The sequence below is a fragment of the Arvicola amphibius genome, chromosome 12 (genome assembly GCF_903992535.2).
Source record: "Arvicola amphibius chromosome 12, mArvAmp1.2, whole genome shotgun sequence".
In the NCBI taxonomy this organism is placed as follows: domain Eukaryota; kingdom Metazoa; phylum Chordata; class Mammalia; order Rodentia; family Cricetidae; genus Arvicola; species Arvicola amphibius.
This window is the reverse complement of record NC_052058.2, coordinates 16,274,846-16,300,137: the sequence shown is the minus strand read 5'-3', so window position 1 is coordinate 16,300,137 and position 25,292 is coordinate 16,274,846. Positions and strand designations below refer to the sequence as shown.

Below are 25,292 nucleotides of genomic sequence, written 5' to 3'. Positions count from 1 at the left end.
TCCTTGGGGGCTCTTGAAGGTCTTAGTCACTTGGTATGATGTTCTGCAGAGGACAGTAACGACAGAGGGGATCTGAGGCGTAAGACTGCAGCTGGTTAATATCTCTAATACATAAGAGCTGTTTAAAATATTTGAGACGCCCCCTCTGCTCTGTCGCTCCCATGGGAAGTGACTCCGGGTGGCGTTTGAACTGAGAGTGAGAAGATGCCCTGAAATGTTTCAGGTCTGTGTCCAAATCAGTGAAATGAAAACTGGTGTGAAGTGAGGAGAGAATTTTCGGGAATCTCTCTCTGTGTGTACACGTTTTTGTAGACGTGTGTACATGCGTACTAGAGGCTAGAGGTTGACATTGGGTGTCCTTCTCTGCCTCTTTCCGTCCTCTTTTCTGAGACAAGGTCCCACTGAAGCTGGAGCTCATCAACCCGGCTAGAGGGACCGGCCACTGAGCTCCAGGGACCTGTCTTGTTTGCACCTCCCCAGGTCTGGGATACAGATGTGTGCTGCTGAGGCTGCCCTTTAAGTGGGTGCTGGGGATCCGAACCCAGGCCCTCATGTTTGAGTGTCAAGTGCTTTATCGACTGAACTATCCCTGTGGGGCTCTCCTTTGTCCTAAAGCGTCTCCCCCACTCTACTTCCTTGTTCCCACAATTCTGTTCTGTCTACTCCACCTACCTAATTTTCTGTCTCTTAAAGGGCCAAGACAGTTTTCTTTATTAATTAACCAATAAAAAAAACATAGACAGATAACTCTCCTCCATCACCTGATGCAACCTAAAGTCACCAGGGAAGGGGGAACCTTAACCGAGGAACTGTCTAGATCAATTTGGTCTCTGGGCATGTTGGTGGCATTGTTTTGATTATAAATTGATGGAGGATATTCCCACCCACTGTGGCAGTCCTGTCCCTAGGTAGACAGTCCTGCACTACGTAAGAAAGCTAGGTGAAAGTTGGGCGGTGGTGGCACACGCCTTTAATCCCAGCACTCGGGAGGCAGAGGCAGGCGGATCTCTGTGAGTTCAAGGCCAACCTGGTCTATAAGAGCTAGTTCCAAGACAGGCTCCAAAGCTACAGAGAAATTCTGTCTTGAAAAACCAATAAATAAATAGATAGATAAATGAATAAATAAATAAAATAAAAATAAGAAAGAAAGCTAGGTGAGCTAGTCAGAGAGTATTCCTCCGTGGCTTCTGTTTGAGTTCTTGACCTGACTTCCCCCAGTGATGGATTGTTGACCTGGAAATGTAAGACAAATAAACCCTTTCCCCCTCTGAGGTGTTTCTAGTTGACATGTTTTATCACAGGAAGAGGAAAAGCAAACCAGGACCCTCAGCCTTTGACCGTTGACATCTATCTAAATGTCACTGGTTGATGGCTGACTCCAGGGAAAAGAGGTGCAAGGTGATTACCTTGGTTTTGCTTTTACATTAAAGATGAGGCTAGTAGTCTGGGGCCCTCACTCTGCCTCCACCCATCTCCAGCATGTGTGAAGATGGAGCCCAGAGCTCATTCCTGCTGGGGACCCCTCTCCTCCCTCCCGCCACCTCTTAGCCTCCCCTGACAGTTGTCTGGGAAATGTCAGAACTCAGAACAGCAAGCCTTTTATCCCTGTTTGTGCCTCTTGTCATAGGAAGCTGGGGATGGGGTCATTCCTCATCTGCTCTCTACACCCTAGCTGTTCACTGTGACTTAGTGTGGAATGCAGGTTCCACTGTCTGAGAAACTCTCCATGCTTTGGCCTCTTTTCTGCAAGGGCCTTAGATCTTCACTCTCTTGCTGCTCGGGTCACATCTGTTTCTCCCCATGCCCTTGACCACTAAATGTGGTGTCTGTTTTTCCACCATTGTCCTGTCGATTGAAAGGAACAGAGAGCGTGACTCTTGATAAAAATGAAATTTATTTGGGAGCAAGCAGATCAGCACCTGTCTTTCTATTGGAATGTAAAAATGATGTCGCTAACTCCCAACTTAAACATTAAAAGCTCTCTTTTTAAAAATGCATCTCACTATCACTGTGTATGTGTGTGGAGGTCTTGATCTTCAACTTTTTTCTCTACACTTACTCTATGTGACTCTACCCTGATCCATAATTTTAATACTTCTCACTATTGATCGCCTCAATTATGTTTCTATCCAAAATTTTGTTCCTGAAGTTGATGTAATATCTTGTCGGTCCACCTGTTCTGCTTTATTGTCACACCACAGCCCTGATGACTTGTACATAGAAGTTTATTTTCACAGATTGGCGGACTGGGAAGTTGAAGATCAAGGCACAGGCAGATTTTTTCCTCTTCTTATTGTGTTCTCCCATGATGGAAGGGCACGGGAGCTCTCTAGGGCCTCTTTTGCAACGGTTAGTCTTAATGCTCTTGGGTCCTGACCACTTTGCAAAGTCCAAGGTTATAGTGCCATCACGTACATGTCAACTTCAAGGATTTGGGGGACATTTGTTCTACTACAGCAGTCTCAGGGACCCCCTTTTCCACCATTCCCCTCTTTCTTTTCCCCACTGTAGCCCAGCGGACTCCTCGCTGTTCTTCATCACAGTGACTTTCTCGGAGGCCGTGGAATGTACGACTGCCCTGCCCGAGTGATCTTCAAGGTGACTGCTGTAGGTCACACCCACTTCCTTCAGGTCTCCCCCTGACCCGAAGCACCCCTCAGCCAAGAGGCCATCTGTGCCCCATTGTGAGAAAGTCCTCACTCCAGATTCCCAAAGCCCCCTTTCTTCTGCCCTGCCTTTTTGTTTCCCATATGTTACATGGGCTGTGTCATTCCTGCTCATTTACTCCGTGGTAGCATGTTTGCTTTTGTTTATGGACCTAGCATCGTTTCTGGGGGCTCAATAAATTCATTTGCATATTGTTGCATAAATTTGTCCCCACAGGAATGTGTAGTCATAGCTTCCAAAACTCCATGCACTTAGTTAGGTCTTTTTTTCCTTTGTTTGTGAATTCATTCTCACTTAGAGACTGAATAAAATAATATGTAAGTCGTATTTCCTCCCTTCTTAAATTTTCAGACACATATAAATACACGTGAACACAATCAAAGATTCCAGAAGATTTTGCAACATGTTTTCAGCTGATGGTTGTAAATAGAAATGGTTTAAATAACATTAACAAGTTACGGTCTGGCTACAGGACCAACGTATTTTGAGGAGGAAAACATCAATAATCCCATTTTACTACTTCCCCAAGCCTTTGAAATACACAGAGCTCATTAATGTTGAGGCATTTAATAGAAATAAAAGAAAACAGCAAAAAATTCACTGTGATAGTAACTGCCAAGAGTTTAAAGGTTTTTAATAATGCCTCAATAATATTGGATTAATGAATTAGCTCTACAGAAAAATGGCCTGGCTCAGTTAATAAGTCAGGTTACACTGTTTGCAGAGGCAGCAGCTAGAATTCTGCTTGTAAATAATAATGGGGGAAGATCTGGAATGAGTTAGGCCGCTGTCACAGCTGGGCTGTATTTTCAGTTCTCAAGCACAGTAGAATTAATATTGAATATAACTGTATTTGAAGTTTAATGAATACAAAACGAAGTCCTTTGAGAATAAGCTTTTGTGAAAATTCAGTAGGGAACTGCATGAGTCAGACTCCCCAAAGGCTTTGTCTGGGAACAGTTTTAAAGTCTTGGGGGGCACCTCTTGGCGCTGCCATTGTGGGTAGACAGTCCTGAGTGCAGTCTCGATAGAATTGCCACAATCTTTCCCTAATGGATAGGGGATTCAGGCAGTGACCAACCATGAAGTCAATTGGCCTGGTGCTGCTGGGCACACTAAGTCCCAGTCAGGTGCCAACTCAGTCTGTCCAGAGGTAGGTACTGTGTGCCGGGAACATTCTAGGCACTGTGAAGTTGTTGACTGTAAGATCTTGCCACAGTGAGAGTCTTTTCCTTTTTGAAGAGGTTTCTGGAGATCCTCAGCCATCTCTGGCTAGACAAGGCCAGGATGCATTGAGAAGTACACCCCTAGGTGGTTTCATGGCATCCAGGAGACACTGGTAAAGATGCATATACTCTGAAGTCTGCCTTGTCTCAGACCATAGACACTGCCTACGAGAATATGAGAATATGACATTGTCATCCTAATTTGTAGTGTTTATCCAGTCTGTGGGCTGGCATTTCTGCAGAAAAAATGGCTCCTGCTTTCTTGACTGTTGGCCATGGTTAGACCAACAACAACCCACAAGCAAGTCCTGAAATCATCAGACCAGACAAGGCTTCACCTGAGCTTTCTTCCAAATGTGAACGTACAGTGCTCTAGAGATGGGCCACAGGGCACTCAGGCCTGACTCTCGGAACCCAGGTCTGGGCTGGTTCCAGAAAAACTGCTGGTTAGGCAGGCCTCTGTTTAGTGGGAACATCTCTTCTAGTCTGAGGCTTTTGGCCTAGTCCAAGATTCCAGGGCATCTGTGTGTGAGTTCTTCCTAGCTACAAAGACTCTCTCAACAACCATCTCTAAGCCATTTGTTCTCTTGGCTTGACTCTTAAGTGGGCTTATTGTAGACATTTGGATGGCAGGAGACTATTGGTTTGTTTTTCTGGAAAGTTCCATTTGTCTATCTGGCCACCACAGCAGTGAGAAGCAATGGCAAGAAAATGACTTTTTGCACAGACTGATGATGTGGGAACTGATGAAGACCAGCGGAACACGCATCATGGTGGTCGTTGTTTGGACCCACCTGTTGTGGTACTCAGCAGAAGGCTTGCTCTGTCTGGACGAGGGTCAGCAAATGGAGAGGGACATTGGATTGGGCTTGGCACTTTCCTCTTGGCCCTTTGAACTTGAAAGCTTACCTGGATACTCCTCTTTATTCTTCTCTACCGTCACCTCTTTCAAGACTTAGGCCTTGACCCAAGCTCTGAACTGAGATGCACACTGATGGGGGCCTGGCTTACGTCCCAGCTATGCTTTTTCATGTATTAAGCACAGGAAAAAACTTGATATTCCTTAAGAATTGCATGCTGTGTTTTCAGGGCCCATCATAAAGTGCTTTGGTCTGTCTGTGATTCTCTTATATCCTCATGTAAATACCCAGGGAGAAATAGTCTACTTGCCTGTTTGATAAGGAAATTTAGCCTCAAGAGACTGAGTGGTGTGGGGGCAGGGAGATAATGCAGTAGTCAAAGTGCTCGCTGTCCAAGTCTGAGGGCTAGGACTCAGGGCCCCGGAACTCACGTAAATGCTAAGGGGCTGTGGTGGCCTAAATATAATCCCAACCTGAGAAGGGGAACAGGATCTCCAGGACAAACTGGCTCGTGAGACTAGCCATGTTGTTGAACTCTGGATTTGAGTGAGAGACTGCTTCAACTAATAGGGTTTAAGAGCATTTGGGGAAGACTCCTGAGAGCAACCTCTGACTTCCACACATGTACACATGCATGCCCCCACACATGTCACAAATACACACACTTGAAAAATGGAAAAGAAAAAAAAGATCGAGTGACTTTCCACGGTGGTAAAATTAGAAAACAGCAAAGCTTATAGCTTTAAACTAAAACCTGAGTATTAGGAATGAAGTCCAGAGCTGTTCACCAAGTCCCCACACGAAGAGAACAGACTGTTTCGCTCTTGAATCTTTAATTGTGGTATGTTTTACACTATATTTAAAGGTCAGGGCCACATTATCTTTCTAACATGCACAGAAGGAATTCAGAAGCCAATAATAAATAAACAAGGAAATGAATGATGTTATTGGATGAAGAGATAAATGAGCGAATAAACTGGATAGCGACTAGATCCCCCTCGCAAAGCTCCACCCACATTTGTATCAGAAAACTCTGCATTGTAAAAAGCTGTGGTACAGTTTAGGACCATGGCCACGTGCAGGATGTCACCGCTAAGCTTTTCCTTTCTTCTGATTGATGGTTAATGTGGACAGGCCAAATCAGGCTCACACCAAGATTCTCAAATGGTATTGATAAATCCATAAACAAAAGTCAAAAGCAAAACCTAATCAAGAATGTCTTCTCCAGTATTATTCCCCTACTCTTATTTCCCCCCCCCCCCCACTTACAGCTCCTTAGAAAATACTCAGGGCTGAGCTTTTATGATCTAGATTTTTTCAGTAGACCACACAAATCACTTTATAAACATTTTACAGGCCCTCTTTTCAAGATCACACCAAAAGTGTAATAGAGGCAGCTATGGGAGAGCAACAAATTTTCTTCCTATGTTTGGAAATCTTAACTTACAGCCAAATCTGTTTTCTAAAGATCATTATGGAAAAAAGGAAGGAAGGTCACTGAATCCATTGTGGCTCGGTCCTGCAAACTTGACTGGCCTAATACAGGCATGAAGAAATGGCAGCTGCCAGACCTTCAGAAAAGCTGGCATCAGGTGGACTCCGCTTGCTTTGATGGGAGGCACCTATCATTCAACCCAAAAACTCTCTGCATTTGTTACATACAGCCCACGGAGGAGGGGTCAGCTAGTCTGAATGGGACCTGGGGGGGCAGTCTCAGGTTGCAGCCATCCAGGAGGAGGAAGCAGGGATTGCTAGTTTTCGCATTCACTACTCAGTTGTCATTAACACAGTACTTGGGTCAGAGAGAGTCTTTGCCATTTCCATGGGTCTGAGACACTGGAGTCCTTGGCATGGCTGTGTCCATGCCAGTAATACACATTCACTCAGGACATCATCCCCTCCCCCACAGAAGGTAAGGGATGGAAGGTTCCCAGGATTATGTATTCCTTCCTCCCCAAATAAGTAAGCAAGCATTTTGTGATGAAGGGCTGAATTGGAGCATCATAAGAAGATCTAGAAGTTGTTGGTTTGAGTATAGACATTCTGTGCCAGATTTTGATGGGTGGTCTAATCTCTACTCTAGGGTGTGCCGAACCACTCCTTGTGTGTCCAGGATTGAAATAAGAAGGTGCAGTCAGGGCAGGGGAGATGGATCCGTGGGTAAGGTGCTTGCCATGCAAGCATCTGGACCTGAGTTCGGATTTCCATGTAAAAGCTGGATGCAATAGCACAGTCTATAATTGCTGCCCCTGGGAGGCAGAGACGGGCAGATCTCTGGAGCTCACTGGCCAAAGAGATGAGCATTAGGTTCAGTGAAACACTTTCTCAAAACACAAGGTAGAAAGTGCTTTGAGAAAGATGCCGCTTGTCCCCACATGCCTGTGACACTTGAACACATAAACATAAACCGTGTATCACTCACACGCGTGCACGTACACGTGCACACACATACATACACACAAACACACAAATATATAGCTTTGCTCCAACCTCTGAAGGTCTCTTCCAGCCTTGGACATTTAGGTCAAAGTCTTTGTGACTTCCCTCACCAAACAAACCAAAGCCAGTGCAGGCCTGGTAAATGGTCTGAGCTACGTAAATGTGGTTTTTTGAAAGAATAAAGAAACCCTTGGTCTCTTCTGTAATTGCACCAAATTACATCTTCAGATGACTTTGTCTTCTCGTGGTGCTGGTTTTCTTTCTCCAGAAGGGAAACTGCACAGTTACCATGATGTGAAGTCTGACCAGAGATTTGACATGATTTTATAGACAAAGCCACCTCAGTTGTCCCCATTTGCAACCCCAGATGTAAATGACAGCCTCCAGAAGCAGTCCTTGAAGCCAGTCACCAAATCCACATTTACAAGTGACCGAGAACCTGGGCCACAAATCCTTTCCATTGCATGCTTGCTTAGAAACAGCTGGTGGCTCTGTGAGCCACGCCACTGTCGCCAGGAAGGGTGATGTTTACAATGCCAGTGAGGGGGAAGGATGGAGACTGGGACAAGTGGTCCAGGACGGGACCTCTGCCAGCATGGGCTGTTTTTAAGTCGCGTGAGGGATGTCACACACCCTTCCAAGCTCAGCTCCACTGTCAGCTTCAGCTGGAGTAGAGCATTAAGAGGACAAGCCATTTAGGGTTCCGTGTTGATGACTAAGGGAAACCAAGGAAGGGAAGAGCTGGCTGTTTGTCTGGGTGTAAAATACCAGCCTTCTTCACCACGCAAGGGGCCTTTCTCCATTGAGACCCATGAGGAAGGGTTCTGTGGGAGGGCAAAGGTTAGCGTGTCTGCCATGGCACAGAGTTATTTGGGGTTGGTAACTATTTATTAAAGGGCAGGGAGAGGGTGCAACCTCTGCTATGGAAGATGCTTAACAGCATCTTTGCCTCTAGCCACTAGCTGTCACGACTCCCTCCAAGTTGTGACAGAAAACAAAACACACCAACTGAATGGTTTTTTAAAAGTGTCCTGGGGGTCGTATTGGCAGTGTCTGAGCACCATTGGCAGCCAGAGGGAACTGAGTGAGGGAGCCTTGTATCTCGTAGCTCTATCTTTAGCCTTTGGACTGTAGCTCAAGAGGCACTCATCACAGCTGGAACATTCAAACTAAAGAGTAGCCACCTAGCACTAAGTTTCTCACAGGAGATACAGTCACTGAGCAGGACGAGGGTTTCTCATCTAACTCTGTTCAGGCCACAGTTAAGGTCACACACACGAAGCAATGTGGCAGGAATTCCTTCTCCTCTCATTTCTGTCTTCCCTTTCCTCTGTGACCTCCTGGAGGGCTCATTAGCTCATGGATTCCAGAGCCCCCTCTTCCAAGATTCTACCACATGCCCGTGAGCATCTAAGGGAGGGCAGAGCTGCTGCTTCGGGGTTTCTCACAGGGGGGGCACGGTAAAGTGGCATCTTGACAGAGGGGGTTAAAAAGCTTGGGGGCAGACAAGCCCTCCTGTCCTGTCAGGACTGAAGTGTCTTGACCTGGTCACCATCTTGAGAACAGACTCCGGGAGGCAAGAATGAAGGTTATCCTCGAGATGAAACCATCACGACACGCTTTCTGCCTCCTGGGAATTTGCAGTGATTCTGACGATAGAACACGCACCTCCCTCATAAGGAAGTGTTTGCTGAGTCCCATGACTTGGAATAGACTGACGCTGAGCCCTAGCATGGGTAAGATGTGTGTGTGTGTGTGTGTGTGTGTGTGTGTGTGTGTGTGTGGTTTTGCTTAATGGATATGTAAGTGAGCCATAGTAAAGGCACACATTTAAAATGTACACTTTGGTACATTTGGACAGAAGGGCACAAACCCACCAAGCAACCCCCAGTGACAATAATAGCAAACCCTTTATCCTCCTGAAGTGTCCCATGGTCTCAAGAGCAGGTATGAACTGTTGCCAGAGCAGGCACCCCAGTAGAGACAGAGAGACAGGGTGTGGGGGAAGAGGGTAGCAAGGACTTCTGTGGAACAGAGGGGAGCCCATGCTGGCCCTGCAAGATCCGTGAGCAACCAGGGCAGGTTCTGACAGTCAGCCTGAGCGGTTAGGTGAGGCCTGGAGCACTGGGCCTCAAGCACCCGATCTTGGGGAACTGCTGAACCACCCAGATTTGCTCCAGGAGATGTTCAGAACAGAGCTTTTCAGCCTCTTAGTCTTTATAAGTCCCATAACTAAAAAATTTAAGACTTTCACATTTTGTAATAAATCTAGGAAAATGCAGCTGAGTACAGTGACTCAGTGTTCCATACATATAAAACCAATTAAAGGGCGTTTCATAGATAGTTAACAGATTCTAAACAGCCCTCTCCAGCTAGAGCTCCTCCCAGAACGAGTATGCTCCATCCCTGAGCCTGGTGGTGGCCTGCAGCCTGCACAGGAGCATGCTTGTGGTCGTGGACGTCAGTAATTGGAAAGCAATCTTAGCATGCCATGTTAGAAACCTGACTATTCATGTCTTTGCAAAGTTCAGTGTTGAGGTTTGTGTCATGACTGTGAACCTGTTGGTATGGGAGCTATTTGGTAATGTGGCAGGAGTACGCTTTCTCCTCGGAAGCTCTGAACCTAGCTGGGACTCGAAGATGTTTTCACAGGGAAATGTGTGAACTGGGAAGCAAGAGTCTCGGGTGTGAAAAACATGTACTCAGTTCTTCTGGATAAAGTAAGCTGTAAGGTAATTGCTACCATTATCACCACCCCTGCCGCTGCCACCGCCCCCATCTGAAGTGTGAAGCCAACCCCAGGTTCAGTGTTCCATAAGGAGAGTAACCACCATGGAAAGACTACTGTGGCTGACCTAACACTAGGAATAACGACTGTTACTTATTAGCAAATCAAGGACTGTGCTAAAATGTTACGTACACAGCACATTGTATCCTTACCAAATAGAATAGGTATGATCATAAGTTCCCGTTTCTATATTGAGGGGTATGTATGGTTAGGTTTTAAAAAAGCAGTGGTTCCTGGCTCCGGATACTGAGTGGTGGAGCCAGGGCCTGAGCCTCGAGACTCCACCAAGAGTTTTGGAAAAAACCTGTGGAACTGTCCACAGTGGCTAGCTGGAAAGGCTGTGACCTTGACAGATCCCCTGTGGTTGATCCTGATGAGAAATACCGCACCTAGCTTTTGACTAATTCATGAACGTTTACAACCATTTTTGAGGGCCTGGGAGATGGCTCAGCTGCTTGATGCACAAGCATGAGGACTGGAGTTTGTATCCATGGCACCTATGTGAATGATGGCAGGTGGGGTACCCTGCCTGTATCCCAAGGCTTGCAAAACAGAGATCAGTAGAGCAAGCTGGCTACAGACAGATGAACTGGGAGTTTCAGGGTCTGTGGGAGACACTGTTCTGCCTCAATATATACTGTAAAGGGTGAACAGGAAGATAACCACCATCCACCTCTACTTACATGCACACATATGCATCTGAACACTCTCCACCTGTGCCCATGCATGTGTGACCACACACAGACTTATACCACAAACATACATGCAGTAATGATAACAAGAAAGCAAAAATAAAATTCTCCCCCTTTTTAAAGTAGGAAGGTTTTTGTTATTATTACTGAAGTTTAGATACGATTTATTCAATCTCTTACATGTGACGCTTGTGAATTATTTTTGGTCCATATAAGTCTATAATCTGGGTGGTATTTCCCACTTAACCGTTGACAGAATCAAGGCTCAAGGCAGCTTTGCCAGTGTCATCTGGCTTCTAGGATCCAGGACAGAGCATCCTCACATCCTGCATCTTCATCTTCTGCACTCTGCAGGTTACCTCATGTTTTGACAGAACTACTCTGTTTGTTTATTTGACTTTGTCAATGTGTATTCCTCACCCCGTCTCTGTGTGCACTTTGGGATTTCCAAGAGCATGGTGCTGGCACTGGCTCTGTTCTAGTAACTAACACAAGAGGCACGTGATGTTCCATAGTGAGAGGCAGAGGATGCACATGTCTGTCTGTCTGAGCAGAGAGCTTTTATCTACAGCACCTTTTCATGTCCCATTAGCTGCTTGCCACCCGCCCTTGGTACTGCTGAGCTCAGAAGCCGAGAACACTTGCTTCAGCTTCTCTGCAGTGGTCCAGAGCAGAATCGCACAGGCTGGGCACAATCATGACATCTCAGCCTAATTTGGTTTCTTATGTAAAACAACTTTGGTCTGACATTTAACATTTCTCCCTGCGGTGGGTTTTTCTCCCCCTTTGTCTCTCTGAGCTCATTACCTAGCTTTGCCTTTATGCTTTTACTTTCTTTTTTTCTTTCTTTCTCTCTCTCTCACCACCAGGATTCACATTCACGTGCACACCAACGTGTGATCTTCATTACCGGGGAGGTGCTACTGGCTCACAGGACACTTACAATGCTGACAAACCCTGGGTCCAGGAAAGGCAGCCAGACATTTCTATAGATGTTGTGTGCTAATGAAGTAGAGCTGCGAGCAGACTCTCTCACACAGACAGCAGGCTCTCTCTCTCACACAGGCATCTCACTGTGGAGAACGTGTCCCCTGCCAATCAGAGGGACCCTCTCAGGGACTAACTCCAGTTCACACATTGCATTACTGAGGATGGCAGAGCCCTTGAGACTCATCCCCTTCCTGCAAACAACAGCAGCGCATCATGACTTTGTCCAACACTCTAATTTGTTTCCTGGCTCCTCTGCAGAGGTAGGCACAGCCGTTGTCTGTGGTCTGGGAATTCCACGAACAGCCAGAATAAAGGATACTAACTTCAGCTTTCCCCATTAGTTCTTGCTCGGTAGATCCACCATGCTAGGAGGGTGAAGGAGACTCTGGGAGATGTCCTCTTTAGATCTCACGAGGCCTCTGCTTTCAAATGTCCACCATCAAACCCCTAAGGAAAATGACATGGAAACTCAGGAAGCGAAAAAGATCATAAAAAACAGAATCTTCCTGGGGAAGAAGTGCTTGGGGGTGGGGGTGGGGAGTCCCCCACCAGTGTTTAAAATGTTCTTGCTTATAAGACTGAGCAAGCAATGGCCACATTCTTGAAGTAGAAACCTCACTTCTCTGAGAGACACTTGTGTCCAAATAGTTGGGCTCCAATGGGAATAAGCAGTGATTACTGGGTCTACTCTACCTAAAGTTTGCTACCTATTGATTTTATATGCTTTTAATTTTGCAATTTGCCTTCAGAAGACTCATTAATAAGGACACCTGCTTTAGGGAGCTGAGTGGCTGTAATGGACACCCAGGGAGAAAGGACACTCAGCGGGAAAGGTGACAGGGTGGGAATGCAAACCCCAGGCTAGGGGGGAGTCTGCAGGGTGTGAAGGTAAATCCCCTTGATCTGGGATGCTGCCTGCTGTGCAAAATAAAACATTTTATTCTCAGGGCCCCATCTTCCAGCCCAGGCCTGGGGGGGGGGGCAGTTGTTTATGGAGGGAGAAACTTTAGGAACAAAGTGGAAAGAAGCAGCCTTTGAAGAGCAGCTTAAATCTTGTGCAGCCCATGTCTCCAGAGACCTCTAGAATAATAAACCTGGAGCAAACATCACCAGGAATTTGTACAACACATGCTGGATGCTGACTCCAGCTGCTGCCTTCATCACAGACCCAGAGGCTTTGGAGGAACACACGCGAAGCACTCTTCTGGCTAAAATAATGCACAAACCCATCCTGTCCTCAGAAGTGGCATTAGCGTTGATTGCTAAGCAACCCACCCCTCGGAGGCTGAAACACGGAGCAGAAAGCAACCAGGAGCATCCGTAAACAGCACTGTTTGCCTGGCCAGTGTTTTCTTGCCTGAGCCCTGCAGATTCCTCAGCCCTCGTTACCAGTCCCTCCTCATTCATTGAGAGTCTGCCACCACCTGCTTGCTAGGGGGGCCTCCTCAGTGAACCACGAAAGGAATAGTACCCTAGAATTTCTCAGCTGTACAGATGATCAGGGAATAATGGTTTTAGTTCATCCTATGTAATAGTTATTGTCTTAGGGAAATGTAGGGAAAAGATGAAAACATTGGTTTTGGGAGAGAATCTATTCTGATATTAAGATCCCGTCAAAGGAGACTACACAGGCTCTTTAGCTAGTCGTGGTGGTTATGACTGGGAAGCTGTCTCAGCCCGAGATTCCAAAGCTTCTGTTCAGCCAGCTGGCTCTCACCTGATAGGGCAAACACCTGAGACGACCAACTTAAAAGAAGGAAAAGTCTATTTGGTCTCATGGTCACAGATTTCAGTCCACAGTCAGGTGGACAACTGCTTTAGCTGGCTGGTGAGGATATCTGATGGCAATGGGAGGGATGGCAATGGGAGGGAGCCCGTGTCAGGGTAAAACTGATCACTTCCCCACCAGGAAGTAAAAGAGGTGGGAAGGGACCTGCAGTTCCTTTCAAAAGCCTGCTCAAGTTTCCCAAAGACCTCTCATTAGGTTCCCATCTTTTAAAGGCATAGCAGCACTCTGGGGGCCAAAGCCTTAGTTCATGAGGATCTGGGGGAACACTTAAGATACATATTGGGAGAGATTCATTTATAAAAAAGCAAATGAGTGGGCTGGAGAGATGGCTCAGTGGTTAAGAGCACTGACTGCTCTTCCAGAGGACCTGGGTTCATTTCCCTGCACCCACATGGCAGCTCACAACTGTCTGAAGATCCAGTTCCAGGGGATCTGACACCTTCACACCAATGCACATAAAATAAAAAAAGTTAAATAAACCATAAAAAAAGCAAATGAGCGATGGGCATAGAATACATCTGTTCCTTAATCTCTATCATTCATTCATTCACTCATTCATTTGTTCATTTCATGAGGATTTCTTGTGAGAGTCCTGTGTAATAGGCATTGTGCTAAACATTTAAGGACTTAAAAGTCAAAAGAATATTTTTCTCTTACACAGCTGAGAGTCTGGTGGGGAAATAATTATACAAATAACAATAACATAGAGCATGAACATAGAGCAATAGCATGAACATAGAGCAATAGCATGAAGTTTGAAAAAGAAGGGACGGTGCCATCGTGTATTTTCTTACAGCCGTTACAGGCGTAGAAGGAGGTCAAGGCTAGGGGTGAGGGGACCGTGTGAAATGGGGGGTACTAAATTCATTAACTCAGCTGTTGGCATCAGAGGGTTAACCTGGCCCTGGTCATGGAGGCAGCAGCAGGAAGAGGAGGGGTGGGCTTGAGGCCTTCTAGGAATTTCTGTTTAGCGAGCTTGGTGATTGGATATGAATGTAAAGAAGACAGGTGATTCTAGATATCCAGCCAGGGCCCCTCGACAGCTAATTATATTATCTGCTTAGGTAGTGGTTACTGGAATGGAGGAAGGTTTAGGAGCAAATGAATTTAGTTTGGAGCTGTCAGTTTGAAGGGTGGTTTTGAAGGGGCAGGATTTAGGAAGATGATCAGGTAGGGACAGAAAGAGGGACTTCCTAGACATGGTGATAATGGTGCAGGCGGATACTGAAGACATGGGCTTGGGTGTGAGTACCTGGACAATGGAGTCTCTCAGATGTGTGACCCAGTCTAAGGGAATCATTAGACTGAGTGAGAGCCCTGTGGGTTGTGGCAGGAGACCCGCTTTTCCAGAGATACTCTTAGGACAAGTCTCAAAGCAATGATGGCACCAGAAAGCCACATTGTGGGGTTTTCTTTGTTATTTTGTAGCCGTTACTAATTGTGACAGATTAGATGCATGAATATTAACTTCTCCATCCCCTTCCTTCTGAGGGCCGCTACCAGGTACTCAGACATCTTCTCAAGTTCCCCTTCATGTGAGAGAGAAGACAGAACTAATTTTGTGTGTGGTTTATGCTGCGCCAATTTGTCTGTTTCCTGAGGTCACAGGGTGGGTCAGAAGCAGACAAGGCAAATATCTCAAGGCAGATGCCTAGCTGGGTGCCTGTGTCTCTTTCTCTGCATCTGCTGATGCAGGAGTTCTTCCTACACGCATCTTCTGGGCCCTGCAGTCCTTTCTGTGCCCATGTCAGGGATGCCCAGCCTGTGCTGTCTGCTGTCTCGAAACGCTTCCTGCCATTTGCTTCCAATCTCCTTGAATACTGAATCCTCTCTGTTTTAACCCCACACAGAAAACCCGTGTCTGTTGACCATTCCTCTGGTAGTCAACAATCAAACTAAAATGTCTGTAGTATGTAGAAAAGCCCTAGGAAGACATTGTGGTCCCCTTGGATGTCTCTCTTCACCTGTTGGAACCTCAGGGTGGAATGAGCTTCTATAGGGCTTTTGCATCAAGGGCCACTTCAGTGAAGGAACATCTCCTGCCTATCATCCGCAATCAATTCCTCGTTCAACAATTGTCTTAGCCTTCCTCTGCTGGAGAGAGCTGTGGGTCACTGACAACTTCTAGGCTGCCTGAGCCAACGTACTGGAAATAGGCCCAACTATGTCATTGTAAGTTTGTTGGCTCTCTCAGGGCTGGTGTTGGTTGTGTGTGGGAAGGAGTGGTGAGGAGCTAGAACCTGCAAAGATGGCTGGTGGACCAAAGAGCTGCGGAACTCCATGGTGTGTCTGTGTTGATGGATCCTGGAGTCATTTCAGATCAGACTAAAGGGGCAGCAGGAGGGTGTGGCATTGACAATCTAGGAGCCAAGAAGACCTTCTGGATATAAATTCACAAAGGACAGGAGTTATCCCCAGCTCCCCAGCGTGGTGTGAAGCTAATATATTAATTTGTTAAATGCTGGAACCTGAGCTATGACAGCAACAGGCTGAATAAAGAAGGGATTATTTTGGGGAGGGGGATAAAAATCTAAGAGAAGGAGTGAAAGGTTCTCAGCCCCAGGGGAAGCTCATGAGCTCTGTAGAGCAGGTGTGTCTCTATGGAAACCGAATCCAGAAACTCAGGCACACATTCCAAGTTCAAAATATGAGAAAGTGTGTACACACTTTCTCCTGTAGCCACTGTGGTCTTTCTTCCTGACATTTGAGATAATAAAGGTAATATTTTAGACAGGGTCTTATGTAACCCAGCAGGGCCTGGAGCTTACTCTATAGCTGAGCATGACCTTGAACTTCTGATCTTTCTACACCTATATTTCCTGAGTTCTGGAACAGAAGGCTTGCATGACCACATCAAGTTTAAATGGTGCCCTGGATTAAACCCATGGCTTTCGGCATGATAACCAAGCACTCTACCTATAGAGTTACAGTCCCATCTCCGCAAATACATTTTAAATAAGCAATTAAGTCAAGGCCTCTTGAAACCCAGGACATTACTGGTAGCTTGAAGGCATCTGTGGTTGGCTATGGATGTTCTTTGACTCTTGAAATGAAAAATAACAGGACAAGTAAGTGGTCAAGATGTCCGTGGGAACTCCAAAGTTTTCACCCTTTAGGATCTGCTTGTTTGGTAAACTGAGGCAACCATCTGCTCTAGAATTCCCCTCCCCCCCTCAGCGGTTCGTTCAGGTCCCACACGCTCTTGAGCTATGATTGACTGTCTGGACAGAGCAGCTGCCTCTTAGGAGGATGCGACAAGTGACCCTCATCTGGTTTGTACGGCTTCTCCAGGTGGAACCTGATCATCCCAACCTCCTATTGCTCCAGCCACTTTATAGGCTGCCTTGGGTTTCTGCCTCTAGTGCCTTCCTTGCTGCTGCTCTGTGAAGAGGCCTCTTGATTTATTAATCAATTAATCAGTGTATACTGAGGAGCTGCTCGGGGCAGTTAAACAGGGAAAATAAAATGCTGGGGCCCATCACCCAGACAGATTGTGGTTAGGAACCAGCCTCCCACTGACGGTCTTCCTGCCCACCCTGGCTGCCCTGTGCTACCATCCCTGCACGCTGCTCAGTCCAGATGGATCTCTGCTCCATAAAAGCTGACAACGCTTTTCTGAAGGGCGATTTTTTTGGTGTCCTAGAGGAAAATGTCTCCTGAGATGAGCTTCATCTGTTACTCACAAGAACTGTTGAATTTTGCAAATTCTGCTAGGCCCAAAACATGCCTAGGTGGTTCTGCTCATACATGCATGGACACGTATCCTATCCTGCTTTCCCCACAAATAAAGTCATGGATCTGGAAGGACATTAAGCAAGGACAGGGCACAGTGAGGAGAGGTTCAGTGCAATGAGTAAGGTATCTAAGGTCATGCAGAACTCTAGGGACACAAGGAAGAGAAGTGGGAAATGTTTGGGTACCCAGTCACATGCCCGGAGCTATTTCTTTATGTAATCCTGTTTCTGTGGAAGGTAAAGCAAAGTGAATGAGAGATAGCATCTTCATTACCCCCACTTCTTTTAGATATGACCTTGGGGCATAAGCTATGGGAGTGGGGGTTAAGAAACAGGCCTCACTACGTAGCCCAGGCTAGCCCGGAACTTCTAGCAACCCTTCTCCGCTCCCCTAGCGGTGGCAGGAGGCAGGTGCAGGTGTGAACCACTATACCTGAATAAAGATTTATTTTTTTTGTAGTGGTTTTAGGTAAAGCCTGTGGAGAAAATGGGGAAGCTGGTACAGAGACAGCTCCTCATGGGGCCAGTGCCAATCCTAGGTGCCTGCAGAGGAGTGCTGGCTGCTGGAACAGGCTGGATCCTCCTTCGAGAATCTATTTGGCTAGTTTTCTTCCCAATGGCACTGACTTAGCACACATGTTGCTGAAGCCAAAGTTTAACAGGATAGACGCTCTGTTCCCCGTCACAAGTGGCACCTCCGTCCCATGCCAGCTCTCTGCCACCCAGAATGGGGCACTCACCCGAACCATGCTGGGCTACGGAGGGAGCAGGTTGTCCATAATTCCTCGGTAGACATAGGAGAGTCTCAAGTGTTCTCCTTTGACTGAGCAGTGCGCGTACTTAGAGGTTGTGTTTTGTTTAGTATCCTTTAAGTTTTCAGCGCGCATGCTCGTGTCCACATCCGGGGATCCTCCCGGTCAGTCTTCTTCCTGGTGGACTGCTCAAGCAGTCTAACCCTTGGGCTGTAGACATCTAAAGTGGACTCACCAGCATTGAGTGACGCCCTGTTCCTCTCTTCCCTTTGTGTGTCCTCTAGGACCCTGCGTTCGCTGCTGTGGTCCACGACAAACTCCAGGTCCCTAACACCATCAGGAAGTCATGGAATGACCGAGACAACCGCTGTGACATTTGTGCCACACACCTGAACCAGCTAAAGCAGGAAGCCATCCAAATGGTGCTCGCCTTGGAGCAGGCAGCCGGCAGCGAGCACTACGATGCCTCTCCGGGCTCACCCCCTCCGATCTCCAGCATTCCCGCACTGGTGGGGTCCCGGCACATGGGTGGGCTCCAGCAACCCAGGGAGTGGGCCTTTGTGCCCGCCCCCTATGCCACCTCTACCTACACAGGCCTCGTCAACAAGCACAGCGGTAAACCCAACAGCCTTGGGGTCAGCAACGGCGCAGAAAAGAAGAGTGGATCCCCAACTCACCAGGCCAAAGTCAGCCTCCAGATGGCCACCAGCCCCAACAATGGGAACATCCTTAACTCGGTGGCCATTCAGGCTCACCAGTATCTGGATGGCACCTGGTCCCTTTCAAGAACCAATGGGGTTACCCTGTACCCCTACCAGGTAAGCAGCTCTACAAGCAGAGAAATGCAGGGGTTCCCTCCTCGGATATAAAAATGAGCACACACTCCAGGTCTCGGTCTAGAGGTTAAGAGTCAAGGCAGCAGTTAGGCATTCTCCTTTCTCCTCCTGGGAGCTTCCATACACTCCCACAGAGTTCTCCCCAAGGAGCTCCAGGCAGTCTGGCATGCTTTGAGGGAGAACCTGCAGCTCCCAATGCCTAACCTCTTCTTGCTTAGCTAATATCTCTGCCCCCACCCCTGAGGGATCTTATTGGCTTGGGCAGTGGCAAGGACTTCGTAGCTCCCAGCTTGACTGTGTGGTTTAGTGATTAAGAGCAAAGGCCTGGAAATGCTCAGACTGGCCCAATATTCTGACCTGTACCCATGCTAGCAAAACAACTTAGCACAAAGGGATTGCCCTATCCTGGGCTCTCCATGTGGAGTCGATAAAATAATTGTAAGGATTAAATACAGATATTTATTAGACATAAAGATATATATCACTAAAAATTTAGATGAAGGTTTGTTTTGGCCTCCTGTTCCCATTGTCTGCACCTTCTGAAAGGAGCGGAGAACCTCTTGTACCTTGGCAGACCTTCACTTTTTTCTGCCTAAGACTCATCTTTATGTTGGACCTAATCACAGAAGCCTTCCTCCCATAGTCTCCTCCTTTCATCTTCTCCCTCTTTGGGTACCGAATTGAGCACTACCCTCAGGTCTCTTTATCTGAAAGTAAGAGAGCAGGTTTCTAACCTGAAAAAAAAGTTGTGATCCAGACACGGTAGCAAGTCCCAGCACTAGGAAGAGAGAAGCATCTAGAGTTTCAGGCCAGCCTGGACTACAGAGACAGCTCAGGGCCAGCCTGAGGTACATAGTGAAGCTTGTCTCAAAAACAACAATCCCCCCAAAAATAACCACAAACCAAGCCAACCAAACCAAAATATAGAAAAAATAATTTGTCTTGATTTTTCCTAGGGGAACTTTCTATCAGATGTCAGAGTCAGAGTCTACACATGTCCTCTGTCCTCTGTGTCTGCTGTGTAGGGACCAGCACAGACTCTTGAATGTCACTGATGTGGAGGGGTGGCCATAGTTATGGGTTGTTAGGAAAGTTACTGGTGTATCAGATAATCCTGAACACCCTAGGTCACTTCTCCTCTGTGCTGTGTCATATAGGGTGAGCGGCCTTCCCTTATCATCCAGGGACTTAGACTTCCTTCATCTGATGTGTCCCCATCTTTCAGGGGCCTTAAGAGTCATCTACCAGATCTTCTTTTTTTTTTTTTTTTTTTTTTTTTTTTGGTTTTTCGAGACAGGGTTTCTCTGTAGCTTTGAAGCCTGTCCTGGAACTAGCTCTTGTAGACCAGGCTGATCTCGAACTCACAGAGATCCACCTGCCTCTGCCTCCCGAGTGCTGGGATTAAAGGCGTGCGCCACCACCGCCCGGCTACCAGATCTTCTATAACCAGCCAAGAAGTGAGGGGTAGGTGCAGAGGCTCCCACAGTGGGTTTGAGGCTTATCCTGGGCCATACAGTGTTTCCATTCATATTCTACTGTCAAGAATCCAGGGCTCCAGCCCCACTTCCCTGCAGGAGAAATGGAAAGCCAACATGCCTCTGTGCCCAGAAGAAAAACAAACCAAGTGAGGGTACACAGACCAGTATTGTGACATGAGGGAAAACATACAGGGAACCATAAAATGAACTCAATGTGGCCGATAAAATTTGAGTACCTTACAGTTCCCCCAAATAATTTCATTTAACCCTGCAATGGGCCCATAAGGCAAGGAGGAAATGGCTGGATCTTTGTATAGTCAAGGAGCATGATGCTTAGGAAAAGCGAATCACTTACGACCACACAGCCAATGACAGACCAACGCTAGCTTTCCTGGGCCCTGAGCAATTCCCTGGCGCTTCCCACACTTCCTGTGGGATCTAGAACAGCAAAGAAAACAATTCTTATTTTGATCTGAAGGAGCTGAGCAATCATTTGACTTTTAGATGAAGTTCTGTGTGGTTTATCTACATATACCACATTATATCGTATAACTCCATATTTATATACCGTATAAATAGGATAAGGAACCAATAAGGAAGCCGTTAAGGAGACTGCATAGCCTAATCTTGAAAGTCACTGCATAGGCCTCTGAGTTAGCTTGCTTTCTTTCTTTCTTTTTTCTTTCTTTCTTTCTTTGCCTTCCTTCCCTCCTTTCTTCCTCCCTCCCTCAGTCCCTCCCTCTCTCCCTCTCCCTCCCTCTTTCTTTCTTTCTTTCTTTCTTTCTTTCTTTCTTTCTTTCTTTCTTTCTTTCTTTCTTTCCTTCTTTCCTTCTTTCCTTTTTTTAATTTTGTGTTTATGAGTTTCTTGGCTGCATATATGTATGTGTACCAAGTATGTGCCTGGCGCCAGCTGAAGCCAGAAAAGGATGCCAGATCCCCTAGAACTAGAGCAACAGACTGATGTGAGCCGCCGTGGGAATGTTGGGAAGGAACCTGGGGCCTCTGCAAGAGCAACAAGTGCTCTTAACCACTGAGCCGCCTTCCCGGCCTCTGTGGTAGCTTTCTCTCCTTATAACAGGGTAAGAAGCGCTTACAGCTTTTGGTCAGCCGGCCTCTGTGTTAGCTACGTTTCTCACCTCTCTGACAGAACACCTGACTGAAAGCTTTAAGGGAGGAAGTTTTATTTTAGCCCCATTAGGGCAGGGAAAGTATGGAGGTGAGCAGCCCCATGATGGCATGTGGCTGAGACTCCTTTCCTCCTCCCACCTCCACAGAGCAGAAGCCCAGAGGGGACTCCTGGGGCTCATCTGGCTTTCTCTGTTATGTAATCATGTGGAAGGTTGCACTTGGCCCCTCAGTTCATCTCACCTGAAAGCAAGCCCACAGATATGCCCAGAGACGTGCTTCTCATGGGTTCCTAAACCCAGCTGTGTTGACGATGGAGACTGACCATCAGAACCTCATAGATTTTGAGCCTGGGGCAAGAAAAACTATGGATGATCTCATTGCTAGGAAGTAAGGGAGGAACCCAAAGCCTGCTCAAGAGCATGCTCCCAAAGACGGAAAGACTTCGCATTAGGCCCTGAGTCGTAAGGGTCCTACCATCTCCCAGTGCAGCTGTTCTGGGCTAAGTCTTTATCATATGGGTCCCTGGGGAGCAATCAACACCCAACTAGAGCTGTCAGGAGCAGAAAATATCTTTATTATGGAATGGCATGCTTTTAAAAGATAGTTTATCATTTAAAAACACACAGTACATTTAAAATATTTTTTACATTATAAGAAGTAAAGCATTTTTAAAAATAAAATGGAGACTATATGAAGTTTAACTGTGATTTTCCAAAGCCTACATCACATAGAAATAAATTATTTAGTCATATTTTCTCCAAGAAATGCACTCACAATTTGTAACTTTGTGATAAAATCCGGGGTTTTGACTTTTTTTGGTAGACTGGGCATATTTTTCCATGCTGTTAAATATCTTTTTTCTTAAATATGTTCTTTGGGTCTAAAAGAGTAACTCACTGGAAGAACACTGGCTTGGCACCTACAAGACCTCCTTTTTAATACTTAGCACGGCAGAAACAAGGAAGATATGATGTCTGGTGTGAGCGTGATATTCTGTAATGATGACTATTTACTCTATGAAGGCATTCTAATGGATGTAGCGAGCATCAGCATTAGAGTTTAGCTTCTGTGGATATGGATCACGTGCCCGGTTGAGTCATCGATAGTGCTAGCTGTACACTCACGTTACACAGACAAATCCCGTTTCATCTTCCACACTAGAAGCCGGCAGAGCCAGTATCTGAGGGATGCAATGGCCTCACCTGCTGCATCAGGTGACAGAAGGACAAAGAGGAGTTAGGACCACAGCTTTAATGTGAAATACCAGAGATGAAGATGTATGAAAGGGACGTAATCAGGAAGTTGCTGACGGGAAGATTAGGGATTATGGGTATATTCCTTTTCAAATATATTCACAAAAATTCTCACTTTCTCCTGCCTCCATCTCAGATGAAAGAGAGTTTCTTGTACAAGAACAACTGTTTTTTTCCAAAGCCCTTTGTCATGGAGTAGGCACTGTGTTAGGTGTTGGGTGGGGCTGCCTCCTTGGGCTGGAAACCGAGATTGCTGTCCCATGGTCTTCACAGTGAGGGAGGGTCCAGGCACACTGCCCGTGAGGTTGGCAGGTGAGGCCATTCTGAGACTGCGAGGAAGAACTTGAATCCAGCTCTCGTTATGGCTTAAAATCAGATTCAAAGAGGATGCGTACAAATTCCCATCTTGCAATTATCCTGGATCCATTCTATTGGCAACGCTAGAGCTGACCAACTCATGTATTTTTCCCTGAGTAATGATTAAAGGGACCAGAGGAAATCTCTCTGGGATAAAGAGATTTGGGGTCTGACTATGAATCAGTATCCCTCCCGTTGTGACTATGTCACCCTAATGCCCTGGGGCGTGGGCTCCCAGTCTGGCAGACTGAGTGTCTCCTGTTAGGAACATCTCCCTGCAGTAAATATTCTGTAGTTCGCGGTCTAGCCAGCTCGTCAGAGATGCTTCACTGCTCTGAAAGCCAGCTGCACTTTCCCTACTCACCCACACTCCCACTTCCCTCTGCGGAGCAGATTTCCTCTGGCTTAGAGCCACAAGTGTCCCTTGAGCAGGGAAGCATCTAGAGTTTAATGAGTGTCCGGGGTATCCCTCCACTCCCAGGAACCTGAGCCCAGCCCGTGGAGGTGTTATTGAAGGGGAGGCTGTCCTTCTGCACCTCAGATGCAGTAGGGATGACAAATGAGAGCAGGCTTCCAGCAGGGAGCCTGAATCCTTTGTGAAGCTCCTGCCTCACTAGAGGGAAGGAAAAGGGCAATTTAAGAGGCATGGAGATTACCTGAGGAATGAGAAACAAACTACACATGCAATTCCTCATGCAATATGTTTGAGAATTGATTTCCTAAGAGAAGATGAGGGGACTCCTTGCAAAGCCCGACTTCCTTCTGTTGACTTCAGACACTCTGTAATGTAAATATGCACAAGTCAGGACTTGCTCACCAACCATTATTTGGCCACGGGAGTTTGGGCACTAAAAGGACATGCGTATACCAGTTCTCATACTCATCTATAGATCATCTCCTTTTGAATGATAGCTCCTTTGGCCTGACTCAATCTCATGATGGTAAATGACCACAGGAAAGACTGTTAATCTCAGATTGCGGGCATTAGAATCCACTTCTGTGGGTTGGCATCTGGCTCCTATACCAAGGGGGGAGGGGGTCTGATCCAGAGTATCACCAACAGTGATGTCACTAAGGCCACAGTTTTTAGATGGGTGAAAGGCTGTTGAATTATTTATGTTTATGCCCCCCCCTAAACTCTGAACAAAGCATGTGTTTGTGTATTTGGCTATGTACAGCACATTTCTCAAGGGTGTGATATTCAGGGTGAACGCCCAAAAAAATGGGTGCATCTTATGAACGAGTGGTGGATAAGGTCTTGGTTGGAAGGGAGCTCAGTAATGGCATCAGGAAGCTTAAACAGTGCTTTAAATCTGGCCATGCATTTTGTGCGTTAGGCTAAGGAAGTCCCTGGGAGGAGTTCAAGTCCAGGTCAGTCTGTGATTGTGGTTCTCCGTGTAGGACTTTGTGGACGTGATGAAGGAGCTTGAGATTGTCTGGATTATCCAGCTGGATTTGGTGGGGTCACAAGTATCCTGACAATAGTGAGGCGGGAGGAGCAGAACCAAGGGAGAGCCGGGAGGATGCTACGCCACTGGCCTTGGCCGTGGAGGAAGGGGCCACAGGTCAACGCCAGACCTCGCAGAGGCTGGAAGAGGCGCAGAGGCAGGTTTTCCTCAGAGCCTCTGAAGGAACCAGTTCTTCTGGTCTCTGTAGACTTCTCCAGAACATTAAGATAATGGATTAGTGTGGGTTTGTCCCACGGACCTTAAGGAAGCACCTGAAGGCATTTGGTAGCTAACAGCCTTGACAAGGGCGAGTGAGGTGAGGTTTGCAGACCTGCGGGGGCTTTCCATCCCACCCGGGAACTACCTTACCCAGTGGCTTGGCCAGCAGGTTATCAAGTGGAGCTATTCGATTGGCTGCCTCTACGGAATGAGAGGCTGCTCCTACTGCCCCCGCCCCCACCCAGCTCCCATTGCTTTTCAGCTGTCTCAAGTTTCTCCATTGTTACGGAGGCATAATGACAACAAGCCGCAGCCACTCTCCGCTGGCAGCCAGGGATGACCATTGTGTAAGCCTTTCTGAGTGTTGAAACTGCAAAAGCCACTGCAGGCTGGGGGTGGGGAGCCTTGATGGAATGCACAGAAGGATGCTTCTCTTTTCTGACAGGCCTTCGGAGCCACAAGTACAGGATCTCACGGGAATTCCCCAGAAAGTGATTCTTGCCTTTTCTGGTATCTCAGGAATCAAATGTATTTGAAAGTCCTCTGGGAATTGTAGACCTGAACATAAGGGTTGGCTCACATCGGTTGTTTTGTAGTGAGCTGAAGACAGGCACTGGAGGTCTGAAGCAGAGGAAT

The 25,292-nt window shown here is 46.8% G+C and overlaps 1 protein-coding gene across 1 annotated transcript in view; it reads left to right on the top strand.

Moving 5' to 3' along the window:
* The window catches only part of Kif26b (kinesin family member 26B), a 403,437-nt gene that overhangs the window by 130,111 nt on the left and 248,034 nt on the right, over nucleotides 1–25,292 (top strand). The window contains 1 exon segment of the mRNA XM_038349915.1: nucleotides 18,222–18,755. Within this exon segment, the coding sequence (XP_038205843.1) occupies nucleotides 18,222–18,755 (534 nt within the window).